Source organism: Equus asinus, chromosome 8 (genome assembly GCF_041296235.1).
Source record: "Equus asinus isolate D_3611 breed Donkey chromosome 8, EquAss-T2T_v2, whole genome shotgun sequence".
NCBI classification, from domain to species: Eukaryota; Metazoa; Chordata; class Mammalia; order Perissodactyla; family Equidae; genus Equus; species Equus asinus.
In genome coordinates, this window is record NC_091797.1 from 29008791 (window position 1) to 29024323 (window position 15533).

Consider the following 15533-nt stretch of genomic DNA (forward strand, 5'->3'; position numbering starts at 1 on the left):
AATTGAGGGTTACCTGTGAGGTCTTAGGGTCAGGGGGCGGGGTGGGGAGGGGGTCACAGAGGTGGAGGCGGGCGCAGTCAAGGGGTGGGATTTGGGGGTTATGGGGGAGGAGTCGCAGGGCGGAACGGAGGGGCAGGGATGGGGGCCGGGACCCGGGGTGGGGGAGGGGTCAGGCCGCCGTCCAGCCGTCCGGCCGCTGGGCTAGGGCCGGAGGAGGGTGGGCACGCCGGGCTCGGGACCTTCCCGGGGCCCTGCGCCCGCCCGGCCTCCCACCTGGGCACGGTGGACCCGCTTTTCCCGCAGCCACCAACCTGACAGCCCCCGAGGGCGACTCCGCCGACAGACCGCCATGCACCGGGCCCCGCCACCAGCGCAGGCCCCGCAACCCGCCTGCGCCATAGCCCGCCCGCCCGCGCGCAGCTTGCCTCGCGCGATATCCAGGTTCCAGGGCCGCCGCACTTGCCTCTCCTCTCGGCGCGCCTCTCCCGGGCCCCGGAACCCGTATACAAAATACAGGGCACGCTCCACCCCGCACCCCGAGTCGCAGCGGCCGCCGTCCTACTTATCCTGGTTCCCGGGCCCCGGGAGCCCGGGCGGCCGGGCTCTGAACGGCGCCCCTCAGCTCCCGGCCCGGGTGACGCAGGGCCCGCGAGGCCGAGCGCCCGGGGAGGGCGTGATGACGTCACGACGCCCCGGTCAGGGCCTGGGCGCGGCTCGCGGGCCGGGTCGTCGCTATAGCAATGAGAAGCCGCCACCTGTGCCGCCCAGGGACTCCGTCCACCTGAGGCCTGAGGCGGGAGCGAGGAGGAGCCCGAGGCCCCGAGGGCTCCACGCCGTGTCGTCGGCGGCCTGCGGGCCAGAAGGTGCGCTTCAGGAGCCGGGGAGGACAGGAGGAGCGCCCGCCCTGGGCCTGCGGAGCCTCTCCTCGGAGCTCAGCCCGCGGGCGGCCCCCTGCGCCCTACGCGCCCCAAGCGCTTCACAGTGCGCGGTCCGCAGACGCTGCCTGCGATCTTCGAGCCAACCCCCTGAAGGCAGCACTGGCAGGTATTAATAGCTCCTTATTGGCAAGGACGACCTCGAGACGCCGTGAGGGACTTGCCTCTTGAGGGAGGGCGCCCTGACGGTCCTCTGGGGTTCTCTCCCTCGCATCCCCTCGTCAGCCCCACCCCCAGCCTCAAAACCAGCGACTCCCCCGTGGTAGGCTGGCTTCGGGGTGGACAAACCAAGCCCTTTCTTTCACTAGTTCTCCCTTCCCGCCGGGGAGGCGCTACGAATGGGGCTTTTCAGAAACCTAAGGGAAAATTGAAAGAGAGTGAGCTTTTTGGTAAAAAGTTAAAAATAAGTAAGGAGAGGCGTTAGACAGAGAACTGATATAGATTGCCTCTTATGAGAGGAATTAGGTGAGAAACTTTCCCCTCTATCCTTTCAGACTTTCACTAGTTTCTTTTGTATCCTCCCCCTCAAAAAACAATTTAACTGGAAAAAAAAATTTAAAAAGGAAGTGTCCTGATAAACTAGAAACATCTACAAAGTACTGGGTTTGGGGGCCTGTGGTTGCTAAAGGTGCTTAACTGGGAGCACTGATGTCCTGTTCCTCTTCTTGCATGCCTGAAGAGCTCAACCAGAAAGCCCCCTTTCAATTTTAGATATCCCCTCTTCCCCATCTTTTTGTTTTGGCACGACATTTCCACAGGCGGGACTGGGGCCAGAGATCTCATCAGGTTCTCAGTGTAGGTGGGCACTGACTATTGATGGCCCATTCTTATCGTTAATCATTAATCCTTTGTATACCTCCTGGTATAGAAATAGTGGCCTGGCCACTATGGTGCCCTCTTTCTGTTCCTTTTCGGTGGAAGTTTGAACAGTTATTTTATATAGATACAGAGAGAGGATAAGTAGCTGGTTCTGTAGCATAAATTGGTTAGAGACAGAGCAGGGAATAGAACTCAGGTTGTCCTAGTTTGTCCCCCCACCACCTTGTTCTGTAATACAAAATACATCTGTCCTTTCTCACATTCCTTGCAGATCCTAATCTGGCTAATCACCTCTCCCATTACACAGTTAGCAAAAACTCTAGGAAACCAGTGTCTGAATTTGAAGTGATAAGATTCTGATGGTGGGTAATTTCAGATACTCAGGAGAACTGATGAGGAAGATATTTTGGAGTAGAGGATTGAAGATTGTTTCTAGCAGCTTCTTCTCTGCCTTCGAGCCCCACCCCCACAATATACCAAATAGGTTAGTAGTCTTCAGACTTTTTTTTTTTTGAGGAAGATTAGCCCTGAGCTAACATCTGCTGCCAATCTTCCTCTTTTTGCTGAGGAAGACTGGCCCTGAGCTGACATCCACTCCCATCTTCCTCTATTTTTATATGTGGGACGCCTACCCCAGCATGGCTTGCCAAGCAGTGCCATGTCCGCATCCGGGATCCAAACCGGTGAACTCCAGGCCGCCGAGAAGCAGAACGTGCGAACTTAACTGCTGTGCCACTGGGCCGGCCCCCAGACATTTTTTTTAAATAGACTCCATAACAGAATTTTAAAGAACTATGTACCCCCTTGTTCAAGTTTAAGTTGATATCTAAATTTTCCATCATAAATTTAAATACTTATAGAGGATATAATTTCTGACATTGTAAATTTTGACATTTTAAACTAAAACCATTACATTACTATTAAATGTATCCATTAGACCCAAATACCGTAATATTTGACGCCCATGGTCATCCATTTAAAAATATATGAGCAAGCTCTGCTTTAACAGAAATTTTATATGGTTCCCTTTCTTGAACTCCTAATTCCATTCACTTCCCCTACAGAACTTTATCCTAATTAGTATATTTGTATGCTTTAAAGTCTTTTATTGATCACTGTCACACTTCTTTGCAACAAAAATGAGTATAAATTTAAGCTTATTGTCTGTAACCACTGGCTTTAATTGTTAAAAAGTTTTCTAAACTGAATTGTCATTACAGTTGTTACTAGTACACAATTATTAAAAACCAGAAATATATTACGCATTTTTATAACTTCTTCAACCTAAAAAGTACAATTTTTATTGAAAATGCATCTTTCAAGGAGAAGAATGGTGTTTCTCCTCAGTTAGTTCAGGTATTTATGGATGATTATTACCTAATTGTAGGAGATAAGGTGCAATGTCAATTCTCTCTTTTTTATTTTTATAGACATAAGCATTGAGAAACCTTGTTCACATAGTAATTGGGGAAGGAAGAGATTTCCTCAAGTGTTTGTAGTACTTCTAAATTATATGCCAATAATCACAAAGTGTCCTATTACCAAATACTATTATGTTCTATCAAATAGAATTCACCTTTAATTTTATTCAAAGCAAAGAATTGGAAACGACTGAACTTGCAAAAGGGTTTGTTATCTAGTCGTTAAAGTCTTAGTTTCAGTCTTATAAAAATGATTGTTAATTATCTGTTAACTTTTCACTCAGAGACACCTTGTTAATCAGATATTGATTTTCATACTCTTTGCCAATACAATTGTTTGATAAAGTTCTTTTATCATTACATGTTTTCAGGATCTTTTTGTTAAAATACTGAACTGCAGTTTCACTTCAGTATGGAAAACACCTGCCATTTATGTAATTAGTAAAGTCAGTCTCCATTTCAAAGCAATCAGCCAAATCAGACTTACTATCTGTCAGGAAAAAGTCTGACTTTATTTTTCAATTCAAATAAATATATTAATATTCATTTAAAATAGTATAAAAATCACTGGGAAGTAAATTATTAACTTTAGCTTATAAAATAGGTTACTAAAACTCAATCATGATTAAAATTATATGCATCTAATATTACTATAAAAATTGTAAAAACAAGATAGTACTGTTTCTCATTACATACTTTGAAATAGTGCCATAAAATGTATAGCTAAATCCATTAGTTAATTTATTAAGTGAGAAGTAGGATAGAAGGCATTATCCCCTTGGCAAACGTGGGTATGTGCTTGTGTTGAACACTGATGTTAGACTTTTGGGAACATTAACTAAGAATCACGTATAAAAACCAGAAGTAACTCCAATAGTTTTGTTAGACTTCATGATCAAATTTTCTGTTATGTATTTAACAACAAAGAATGGTATATTTACTAGGAAATAATGGGTTGAGCAGCTAAATTTCATTTTTTGCTAGTAGGAGGTAGAAAATAGTAAACACTTTATAAGATGAAATAAAAGGACTGATTGTAATGGGAATATTTTGATATGAAGGGAAAAAACAACCTCCTTCTTCCCTGGGTTTTTACATCCTGGGCCACGCATCAAGATTCAGTGTAGTTGAGGGATATGCCTTTATTTTGTAAAGCAGGACAAGGACGATGGTGAAAGAGGGGGTAAAACGGAGAGTGTGCATGAATATGCTGGCTGGCTCTCAAACAGATTACTTTTAGGGAAGATTTCTCATAGAAGTTGAGGGTCTGGAAATTTATTCCCTTACAACTCTCCTCGGATTGATTTCCTTGTCCTCATACCCCTTGGAAAGTCATCACATACCCTTGGAAAATCCCCATTTTAAAGACTGCTTGATATAGGCAGACCCATACTCCACTGGCTGACTATACATTGTTCTGGGACATCATTGCAAGTGTCCTAGGAAGAAGGCATAAGACTTATTTTTGGAATAGAAAAGGGTTAAGAGAGAAGTCAGAGAGGATAGCCCCAAGTTGGTGTAGTTGTAATGGTCCTGGATATGATCCTTAGCTTTGCAGTTCTAGAAAATGATTTTGTCAGTCCACACCAAGGTGTTCATGTTTTGTCACAGTAAATCAAACTCACAAGAATTTAATGTATAAAAGAATGCTGGTGAATTGATTTATACTCGTAGCCACCAAGTAGACTGGATTCTGTCTCTTCTTGGGAAATCTATGTGGAAAGATCAGCTGTACTGTAATCAGAATCTCACATAAGGCTGTGGCTCTTGGGCATGGCTATTGTTATCAAGCTATGATAGCCTGATGCACGATGCGTGGCACATAAGAGGAGCTCAGTAATTGTGGAACGAATGCACCTATCTCCTTTATGGATGCTAAAGGGGAAGTTCAGGATTCTGGTAGGCCAACCCAACATATCTTTTGATCAGGTAGATTTTTTCCTTGTTCCTCTTAAATGGCTATATCATGTAAATATTAAATTCCATAAAATTTCATGTCATGGAATTATTTAATTGCAACAATTAAGTTTTATCTATCATCTCTGAGCTAGAAATTGGGACCGTTCATTTATAAGAGATTGGAGATTGCTTTCCCGTGCCGCATAGTGGTAATGGTGGTAGTGGCTGAATGATCTACATTTCGGAATTGTTTGGTGGCCAAGAGTGTACTGCATAAAAAGAACAACCTTGGGTGACTCTCAGTGCTGGTGCTTTGCTAGAGGTGAGACATTTTAACTAGGGAGGTGTCTGAGCCACCTGGGGCCTGGCTAGATTTTGGGAATTGTACCCTGGTGAGGAGAAACAATACCCTAAATTTCTCCCACTCTTTAGGTCCCCTTCAGGGGATAATTCTTGATACTGCTTTTAAAAATCGACAGAGACAAGCCTTTTCAAATTCTAAAATCACTAGGAATAAGATGGATAAATTTGGATAAATCCTATTTGTCTCCTCAAAGCTTTCTCCAGCTCTGGGATAAGCTATTAAGACAGAGGAAAAGATGCCAGGCTAAGGAGTTTCATTCAGTATTTTAATAATAATAATAATAATAAAAAAGACAATACAAAATCCAAACATTTCTTTTTACAAGTTCAGATACATTTTTTTCCCCAAGTGCAAAATACTCTATGAACTGCATCATTTACTGTTTATTGTTGATTGAGTAGGAGATGCTTACTATATCGGCAGCAGTGGAAGGCAGATATAAATACAACATTTTGAGATTTCTTCTGCATTAAAAAAAAAGAAAGCCTCCCACATGGTAATGATTATTCTCTGAAACTTCAGTTCAACTCATGCAGAAGAATAAAGTTTTCAGTTTGTCCAAACTGCTACAATCTGTGTTGTCTAGATAAGCTGAAAACAGAACTGGGGGTTCTATTCCCTCTAATCATGTATTTTCTTTAAGGGTTCCTAGTCCAAATAATGACCCAAGGACAGGGTGTGCTACCTTTGAGAGAGGTCAAATTTAGAGATGTCCTTGTGTTGTTTGCTTCCACTTTTCTCTTACTGTGCTTAAGAAAGCAAGCCAAGCAGGTTAACCTTATTTTCTGCTTATGGTCTGTTATACTTTGTCTCCCTTCCCTTAGTTTGAGCCTGTTATGTCGAGGTTAAGCAGCAAATACAAAAGGTTGAATACTCTATAACGTTTTCTGGTATTTTGAGATATGACCTCCTAATCCATTCCAGAGTCACCTCAAACATGCATATGGAGAAGACCTCTCACATATAAAAAGTTTCATTAGGGCCAAAGACCAGTATTGTATTACTCAACTTTCAGCAACAAATCTGAGCCCCCACCACCTCGAACTAACTCAGTCCTGGGGAAGTCAGAGCAGTCACAGCGCAATGTCAACCTCTGGGAATTTGTAGACCTGGGGCATGGCAGCTCCAGTCCAGGCTCTGGTCAGTTTTCTCCTGACTCTGAGAGTTCCCTCAGGAATGGGCCTGGCCTAATAATACAGAAAGAGGGAGGCAGAGAAGTAAAAAGGAATTGCCATGTTGCTGAGGATGTAAGTGCCTTTCTGATATGCATCACTTGGCGCTCAGAGCCCTTGCAGAAATGGCTTCCCATCCCCAAACTCAGATCAGGGCCGGTTTTGTATTAAGATAAATGAGGCCTCACAGTACTGTGGCCCTATAAACACCCGGTCCTGCAGAGAAGCCTCTGGGTTGGTTCATGAATGGTTCCCATTTACACCATCTTCCCACTTTCCTACACTGGTAAAAACCTGTTCTTCTGTCTGACTGTAAAGGCCTAGAGAGTCCCTGAGTGTTGACTCCTCATTCAGTCCACTGAACCCCTAGTTTGATGCCCCAGGGCTGGCTTCCTCCATAGGTTCAGCAGCAGCCTTGCCTGGGTTCTTAACCCCCAAATTGGATGACCTAAATTAAACTTGGTGGACATTAGCAGGTCTTCACCTGCTCACCAAGATCTGTCTTGACATCAGTTAAGAAGCCTAGTGGTCTATTTTCCATACTGTGGAAATCATTTGCAGGTCCCAGAAACCATGGAATAAATTGTTGGAGGAAGTGTGTTTATGCATATATATGGGGTGACAGGAAAAGAAGAGAGCAAGGAGAGGTCAGACCCTGAAGGCAAAAATTGGGAAACACTGTTTGGCTTTCTAAGAGAGATGCAAAATGGTAGGGAGAGAGGAGTCAGAAAGTTATCCTAGCTTCTGGTGGAGAATTAGGATGGTCAAAGTTGATTAAAGCAGTTTTCATTGCATTTCCTGGGAAGTGTGGATACTTCTCTTAAAAGACCATTTCCCTGATGGGAAGCAGACATTTTGTATCTTTACAGTGGAGCCCTCTTTGACCCAGAGACACAAAGGAAGCCAGACCCTCCACCCCCAAAGGCCATGGTGTTGGCTAATGGAGGTCAGGGGATCCAGCTGTGACATTGGCTACCTACTGCCTAAGGCTGTTTTGGCTGGTGAATGCTACTGTTTGGGTTGGGGGGAAGGTCAGACACCTTTCTTTAGTGTTGAATCTCCTGGGGGAGTAGTAGCTTGGGACACTTAGAAGTGAACCCTAAGAATCAATTGGTAACCTTTGATTGGACTACAGTTTTGGGGGAAACTAGGAACAAATGGAAAATAATTTTACAGGCAGCAGTGGATTGAGGGTTGGAGTGTATGCAGGATCTGGGCTTGGGCATGGACTTGATTCTTCCTTTTGAAAAGCAGTAGTTGAGGAAGCTAGGCTTGAAGTCAACTCCAAGAGGGAATGGCGAACAGACAGGGGTAGGCAGAGTGGCCAAGGTCAGGCAAGCAACTTCATGCCTGGATAACTGTCCTATTCTTGGCTCTCACAGCCTTGCCTCTGGCCTCAGGGCCCTGAGTCAGCCCATCCCCATGGGGTTTGTCCTGGTCGTCTTCCGTGTGGATACCAGGGGAAAACAGGATGAAGGCAGGGAAAAGATAGAGGTTTTCCCTACTTGGGGTGGAGAATCATTGACCAATTCCATAGGCCTCTACAATCACAAGGTCCATACTGAATCCATAGAGAGGCATAGGGATGTCAGGATTGGTTTAGCAAACACAGGTCCCTCTCCTTCCTGCTCCATCAAGTCCCCAGAATTACTGTCCTACACATCAAGTGCCTCTGAGCTCAGCCCTGGGTTACCCCAGCAGAGGGCTCTAGAAATCTAGATGGCCACTTGTGGGGGAGTAGGGACAGAGCAGATGCTCCAGCACTCAAGGTTCATGCGATTCAAAATCTTTTTTCTTCCACTCCAAACATACACTCTTCTCTCTTGGGCAGCTATAAATAGGGTTGTTCTAATAGAGGAAAAAGAAACAAAAACAAAAAACAAAACCAGAAAACAAAAACCCCTCCCTTTAGACAACATAGAAAGACTCAAAATGATTGCACTTAGTAGATGTGGACAGGATGGGCAGAAGGCTTGCCAAGTGCACACACATTCCTCTTGCTGCCCATAGCCTGGGGCCAGAGGTAGGTGGCTCTGGGCTGGCTGCAGAGCGGGACCCTCTTTGGTGGAGCCCACAAGCCATCTGGGGCTACAAGGGAAAGACAACTCTGGGGCAAGGCCCAGGCTGGCTTCCAGTCAGCAGCCATGTTTCTTTTAGGACAACACTTCACAAAGGGAATAGGGCTCCCCCAGGGAGCACTCTGGTGGGCGTGAGGGGATGGCTGGGCCAGGGAAGACAAGAAAGGAAAGGGATTAGTGTTTGAGGCTGGCTCCCAATTGTTCTGTAGTCTAGTCCTTTGGATGATACATTTTCTTTTTGTTGTTGTTTTCTTTTTTTTTGGCGATGCTTTAAAACCTGGTTTCTGACCTGCAGAGCCATAGTCTTTCTCTCAGGGAGCGACAGTGGTGCCTTCAACATGGCAATGCCTGCTGTGTTTCTTATTCAGCCAGTGTCCACTAGCCCAGTGGTGTGAGCCTTTTGTAAGCCCTCATGGGTTGGACCTCAGGCAGACATGTGGGGGAAGAAGGAGAGGAGCTCCATAGACAAAAAAGCCGGCTGTGTGGGCGGTCTAGGGCTCAAACCATATGCCCCAGAGGACCAATGCTGGCATTAAGCCTGTAAGTCAAAGCCGCCTTTGGCAGAACTCGGGGCTGTTAGAATCACCCTGGGGGGCAGGGCCAGGGGACATTTTGGCTCCTGACTAGCAAGGCACACCCTAAAATGGCAGAAACCCCTCTTTCCCCTCCCCATTCCGCGCTAGACCCACTTTTTTGTGGGCCTCTAGCACCCTCCAAGCTGATGGGGCCAGGGATGTGAACTGGTAAAACGGACAGTGATGTTGGGGAGGGGAGGGGGGTACTGTTCCTTCACCCCTCAGGGGGAATAGAGCCAGCACTGAATGGCTTTTCCAGGGAGCATGTAGGAAAAGGAAAACAGTAGAAAGAGAGAGAGAGAGGCAGAGAGAGACAAGGAAACAAAGCTAGAGAGACAGAAAGGGAAAGTGTTTGGTCTATGTAGTGATTTTTTTTTCTCCAAACAGAGAGAGGAGAGAGATTCTCGTCTGAGGGTAGGGACTGCCGGCTCTGAGGGCTAAAGAGTCTGGGGGCTGCAAAACCTGGGTTTTGGGCCTAGGGACACTATTTATAGGGCCTCAGGAAGCTAGAAACTTTGGAGCGGAGCAGCTTGATGAAGGATTTTGGCAGCATCTCCTTGTGCTTCTCTGTGTACTTGAAGTAGTTCTGGGGGTGGGCCAGCACCTCGAAGAAGGCCTTGATGAGCTTCTTGTCCTGCAGAGTATGGCAGGTGGCAACGTCAGCCTCAGTGTCATGGGTGGGAAAGAGGAACACCAGCCTCGACTCTTGATGTCTAATAGGCATACCCTGAGGTGAACTCTGGATTCCCACCCCCACCATCTATTCCTCCTTTAGAATTCTACAACTCAGTCAATGTCAGCTCCATCCCTCCATTGCTCAGGTCCCAATCCTTGGAGCCATCCTTGACTTCTCTCTCTTGCTCACACAACCACAACAAATCCTGTTGATTCTACCTTCAAAATAGATCTAGAGTCTGACCACTTCTCACTGTCTCCACAGCTACCACCATCTCTCACTTGAACTACTGCAATAGACCTACCTGGTCACCATGCTTCTCTCTGCCCTTGTCCCTCTACAGAATGTTCTCCTCTACAGCAGCCAAAGTGTTTGTTTTTAATTAGATCATGCCCTTTTTCTATTCAAAACACTTTTCTGATTTCTTTTATCACTCAGCAAAGCTGAGTCCCTTGCATGGCCCATAGGCTGAATGTCGTCTGTGCCCTGCTGTCTCTCCTCTATCCCACCTTGACTTTTCCTTACTCTGTGGAGCCACACTGGCCTTCTCAAGGTTCTTGAACATGCCACCCTACTCCCATGGTCCTTATCTTGGAATGCTCCTCTCTTTATCTTCTCTTGGGTAGTCCTTTACCTCATTCAGATCTCTTCTCCTCAGAGGCCTTTCCTGACCACCCTGTTTGAAACAGCAACATGATGTGGAGAGCCTACTAGGTGCCCGGCATTGTGCATTAGGACTCATGTTCTGGCTTCTATGCTAGTTTTCTTTCCATTGCATCAGCGGATTTTTAAAATAACAGATGGGGCTTCCAGCCTCTCATCCCCACTTTAATCAAAACAGTTCTACTACTTTATGCATTGGAGTTCCACAGCACATTTGAAATAAGGGTTCAGATGCTTTAAAAAATGTTTAAAAAGCATTGCTGAAATTATAGTTTTTGCAGTCTCCAAGTTCTGGGAGATTTTTGTCATTTTGTCTCTTATTTTGATAATACAAAAATTATTTTATTAATCATAAAGATAAAACTTTTTTTTTTGCATTGATAATTTATGAAGGATAATACTGTGACTAGGACTATAGTTTCTCAAGCAAGATTTTCTCAGACTGGGATCCACAGACCCAGGAATCTAGTCCATTCTTCAATTTTGGAAACATTTCTTTTCCTTTAAAAGAAGTCTCTACTAAGTTAACTCTGAGAAATGCTGTGCTAGATCTGCTGCTTTTCTGTGGGAGGTGAGGAGGGAGTAACGGAAGGAAGGGCCTTAATGCAAAAGCATCTTTCGGTATCTCATTTTCCCTGTATTTCTCGGTGGAAGAGATAAGGGTCATTTCATCTCCTCATCTCCCTTTTCTCTTCCCCCAAAGTATAAGATAGTGTGGGTGACACTGCAGTGAGATGGGCCTGGGCTCAAACCCCAGCTTTACCACTGGGCAAGTTCTGTAATTCTCTGTGCCTCAGTTTTGTCATCTGTAAAGTAGGAATGAAAGTACCTACTTCATAGAGCTATTGTGTCTATCAAATGAGCATATTCATGTAAGCACTTGGCATACTGCCTGCAAATTGTTACATGCTCATTAAATGTTGGCTATCATTATTGTTGCTAATATTCACTCACCTTTAAAATCTCCTGGTGGTTTTCAGAGGCATAGAGCCGGCCATCTCGCACAATGTCTTCTACCAGCTGCTCATAGTCCTCTGCAAAGTCAACCAAGGGGAGGGGCTTAGGGGGTGGGAAATCTTCCTTCTCCCTTTGCTCCTTCCCAAGACCCGTGAGCCTTCTCTTTCTCACCCACCTCCCTGGCTCTCCGGCCCTTGCTCACCATCATAGGTAACATAGGGGATCTGGAAGCCACGGGCGCTGTTTGCCTCGCTTGTCTTGAAGTTGATCCAGAGCTTCCTGGAGCGGGCCGTGAAGGCAATGGGGCGCTCATAGGTCTGGCAGGTCTCATAGGTGGTAATGGAGGATGGGGAGGCTGGGAAGGCAAGCAGCAGGTTAGGAAAGCAGCAGAACAGGCTACCCTGGAGTGAGGGCTCTCGGGTGAAGGAATCATGTTGACAGAGGCTCTCCCTATGCATGCACCTCCCCTACCCACTACATACACATATCCTCTCCCACTGCCCTGGGCTTGTTCCACAACTCTTCCTTGACATCCAGACACTCACATAGTAAAAGAAATTTGACTTTTAAATGAATGGAACAGCAAAAATGTTAGAATAGGAAAGTGACACATGTAACACTATTTGAGTTCTAGTACCAGTGCTGGCTTTCTTAACTCTGCTCTCCACCAAACATGTAGCATTCACTGCTGTTTTCCTTTGTTAGCTTCTCTCCTCCCAAGGTCTCCCTCGTCACTGCCCCAATTCTTCCTATACCAATCTTCTCTCTCCCTCTCCCTCCCAACGATATTTGGACTGCCCATCCCTGGCGCAGCTCTGTAGCCACCCACAGTTCTTTCTCATGACGAGGACATCCCCACACTCGTCCTCAGATGGCAGGAAGATCTCGGGTACCACGATAAGGATCTTGCGCTTGGGTGGGGGGTTGATGTTCCAGATGCACTCCACACCGGCTGGGTAGTTGCCTGGGTAGTTGGGGGACTCGATATAGCCAGTGAACTCACCAAGCTCCCCACCACACTGGCGATCTGTAGCCAAGCCCCAGTGGATAAAGCAAGAAAGAGAAGGGAAGTCAGTAGGGAAATGGGTCGGGGAAATTGAAGAGTTCTGTAGTAGAAATCAGACGCATGTAGATAGCTGTCTTCCTAGTTCATCATGTGTTCTGGGTCCACCTTCCCTCCTGCCCTTTTAGTACCTTCTCATCTCACTTCACCTGTCTCTGCCTCCCCACTACCTGACTCCAGGGAGAGGGTGCTAAAGGGCCCAGCCCAGCAACTAGTCTTGAGACTGAGTGGGCTGGGAAGAGACTGAGGGTGGGACTTGCCTACCCATCTACTCCCCAGCACTGCTCTCTGTTGGTTCACTCCCCCCTGCCCACCCCCTGCTTCTCCCATCCCCACTGCTCCCAGGCCTCTCTACCCCTTTTCCCCCAGCCTAGCCTGCCACGTACTCTTGCACTGGGCCACACTGGTGGAGCCGTCAAAGTCAGTGCTTGTGTTTCCAGGACAGCGGGTGCAGAAGTTCTGACGGAAGTCAGGCTGATAGGAGCCCATGGCACAGCGGATACAGCGATGGATGCTGGTGTTGTAATAGTGCCCAGGGGAGCACTGGACTGCAGGCGAGGAGGAAAGGTAGGAGTAAGATGGCAGGCAATTGGGAGTTCCGGAGCATGGAATGGGCAGGATGCATTCATCATAGAGAATCAGGAGACTGAAGACACCAAAGTTCCTTCCAGACTCCCAACCTTTCCTAGTCATGCCAGAATTTAAGCCCAGGGAAAAAGAAACTTGACAGAGTGGTTGGCTACAGTGCCAATTCTTTTTTTTCAGGCACCGAGCATTGTGCCAAACCTATACAGAAACTCACTTGTAGTATTGAGGGGAATGTGCCACCAGTTCTCCAAAGGAGATGGGTAAGTGGGACTGTTATTTATTCCCCAATTCCCAGGCTTGGGATTGGTGGAGGGTCAGGATGGGTCCTGTGAGCAGGATAGTATGGTTGGTCAGACAGCTGGGCCTTTCATGGTTTGGGGAAGAGGGTGGGGCAACATACTTGGGTCCACTCTGGGAACTTAGAGAGTTTTTTTTGGCTATAACTGGGGTTGGGGAGTCTCCTAGTGGGGTGGGTAACCCACTCACCTTTGGTGTCACAGTCTTGGAATGAGATGGCCCCCTCGTGCTTGGTGGTTAGGCCCCCACCACATGGGAAGCACAGGGTCCGTCCAGCTTCAGGTTGGTAGGTGCCACGTGGACATGGCTGGCAGGGCTTGAACCCATCTACAGAGTGTTGGCCAGGTGAGCACTGACCTGCAATGAACCAAGGGCCCAACTCTGATGGGGATGGTCCTGGTCATCCCCATGGGGTCACCCATTCTCAGGGGACAGAGGCACACAAACAGGACATTGACTAGGAGAGTGGCCTGGAGCCTGGGCCTGCCCTTGGGAAATCCCATGCCCATGGGCATCCCAGTGCCCACCCTACCCCACTCTGTATTGTTTGTTCCCCTGGCACCTGCACACGTGGTGATGTTGGTGGCTCCGAGAGGCCCGTGGGCATCACTCCCAGGGCAAAGGTCGCAGGAGAGCTGCCCTTCTCTCTCCTGGAAGGTGCCCGCTGGGCATGGCACACACTGCTCCGTCTGGCCGTGGTAATACGTTCCCTGCGGGCAGCTGACTGAGGGAGAGTCGGCCGTGCTAGCCACCCACCCCCCCGTTTCCCACCACCCAGGCCTGGGACACCCCTCCCACTCCCCCAGATTTAAGGAGAATCTCCTTGTCTGGAAATAGATAGAATCCTGCTTGGAAGGACCAAGGGCCAAAGGCATGTGTAGGAGGGTTGGTGGCCTCACATGATGTCCCTCTACATTTTAGCCTGGGACCAGGGAGGGGAGGATGATGAGCAGGAGGGTCTTGGCTGCCTCACAATTTGAGAGATGCAACTGAAGCCAAAAAGTGTCCTGCTCTGAGCCAGGCCCAAGCTGGGCCTTCCCCTCTCCCCTGCTCCCACGTTCCTCAGCAAGCTCCCTTACCACACTTGGCCCCGGCGCGGTGCTGCCCAGGCCTACAGGCTTCCACTGGCTCAGCTCGCTCCCCAGCCACCGGGCCTGGCTTGTGGGCCAGCTCATAATCAAGGCCTGCTAGGCGCAGCAGGAATCGGTCCTGATTGATGGACTTTCGAAGCATCTTCAGGGACCCTTTCAGCCGCCGTTCCATCCGCTGTCGGAGGCAGAGCAGCCCACAGCTAGCTGGTGGTGGATGATGGTATGAGTCAGGGAAGGAGGAGAAAGAAAGAGTGGTTGTCAGCAGGAGGGTAAGGGAGCAAAGCTAGGAGGTAGGAGGGGCATGGTAAGAGGGACTGGCTCCTGGGCTTGGCATTAGGCAGGGTCTGCCCTTAGGAAAGGCTCTGTCCCTTCCCTTTGCTGTTGAGACCTGTGGTTTCCGCACCTCTGCCCTCCTCTTTCCACCCTCCTCCCAGCAGTGCCCCCAGTCCCACCTGTGGTTTCTTCGGCTCTGACCTCTGCCTCCAGTTCCAGGGTAAGCCGAGTGACTTCCTTTCCTGGAGGGGTCCGGGCCCGCCGGCCCTTGCCCTTCCGAGAGGAGTCACACTTGAGGTGGATGAAGGTGACCTGGCAGTCAGAGCAGGGTGCACCACCTAGGGGAGAGGGCTTGTCAACCCCAGGGGCACCCCCTGGGGACAGGAAAAGTTCTCACTCCTAGCTCGCACTTTTCCACTCCAACCCGGACAGACCTCACTAGATCTCTGACTGCAACTATCTCAATTCTCTTTTAGTCTAGGACACATTAATTGGTGGGGGAATATCCTAGGACTTTCTTGGGCCCTCTGCCTACATCTGCTCCCTCTCCTGCTCTATCCAGATTTCAGGGTGCCTGTGGGTTTTTGGAGATCTCCCTAAGCAGAGAAGCTGAGGGGTGGGAAGGGTTTGGTGACCAGACAGCCCATTGGAGTGGGGTCCCC

The 15533-nt window shown here is 47.9% G+C and overlaps 3 protein-coding genes across 31 annotated transcripts in view; 1 reads left to right on the top strand and 2 right to left on the bottom strand.

Moving 5' to 3' along the window:
• The window catches only part of ZNF76 (zinc finger protein 76), a 31659-nt gene extending 31057 nt beyond the window's left edge, over positions 1–602 (bottom strand). For 7 of the 25 annotated variants that reach the window (XR_011505016.1, XR_011505015.1, XM_070515051.1 and 4 more), the window contains exon 1: positions 464–602. The gene's annotated coding sequence lies outside the window, so the exon portion shown is untranslated. Of the gene's footprint in view, positions 1–311 lie in introns of all 25 variants that reach the window. The other 18 variants (XR_011505017.1, XM_070515052.1, XM_070515042.1 and 15 more) reach the window with 11 other exon arrangements.
• A 56-nt stretch (positions 603–658) lies between these two features.
• The window catches only part of TCP11 (t-complex 11), a 132656-nt gene continuing 117781 nt past the window's right edge, over positions 659–15533 (top strand). The window contains exon 1 of one of the 3 annotated variants that reach the window (XM_070515058.1): positions 659–1044. Coding sequence is in view for 1 of the 3 variants with exons in the window: in XM_014846264.3 (XP_014701750.1) it covers positions 677–1044 (368 nt within the window). In the remaining 2 variants the exon portion in view is untranslated. The remainder of the gene's footprint in view (positions 1045–15533) is intronic. The other 2 variants (XM_070515057.1, XM_014846264.3) reach the window with 2 other exon arrangements.
• Positions 8386–15533, bottom strand: part of SCUBE3 (signal peptide, CUB domain and EGF like domain containing 3) — a 34975-nt gene continuing 27827 nt past the window's right edge. For 2 of the 3 annotated variants that reach the window (XM_014846256.3, XM_014846255.3), the window contains 9 exons: positions 15051–15209; positions 14587–14802; positions 14070–14231; positions 13697–13864; positions 13009–13170; positions 12389–12586; positions 11762–11914; positions 11557–11636; positions 8386–9897 (listed from right to left, as the gene is read on the bottom strand). In XM_014846256.3, the coding sequence (XP_014701742.1) occupies positions 9748–9897; positions 11557–11636; positions 11762–11914; positions 12389–12586; positions 13009–13170; positions 13697–13864; positions 14070–14231; positions 14587–14802; positions 15051–15209 (1448 nt within the window). In that variant the 3' untranslated portion in view covers positions 8386–9747. The remainder of the gene's footprint in view (positions 9898–11556; positions 11637–11761; positions 11915–12388; positions 12587–13008; positions 13171–13696; positions 13865–14069; positions 14232–14586; positions 14803–15050; positions 15210–15533) is intronic. The other variant, XM_044776504.2, reaches the window with a different exon arrangement.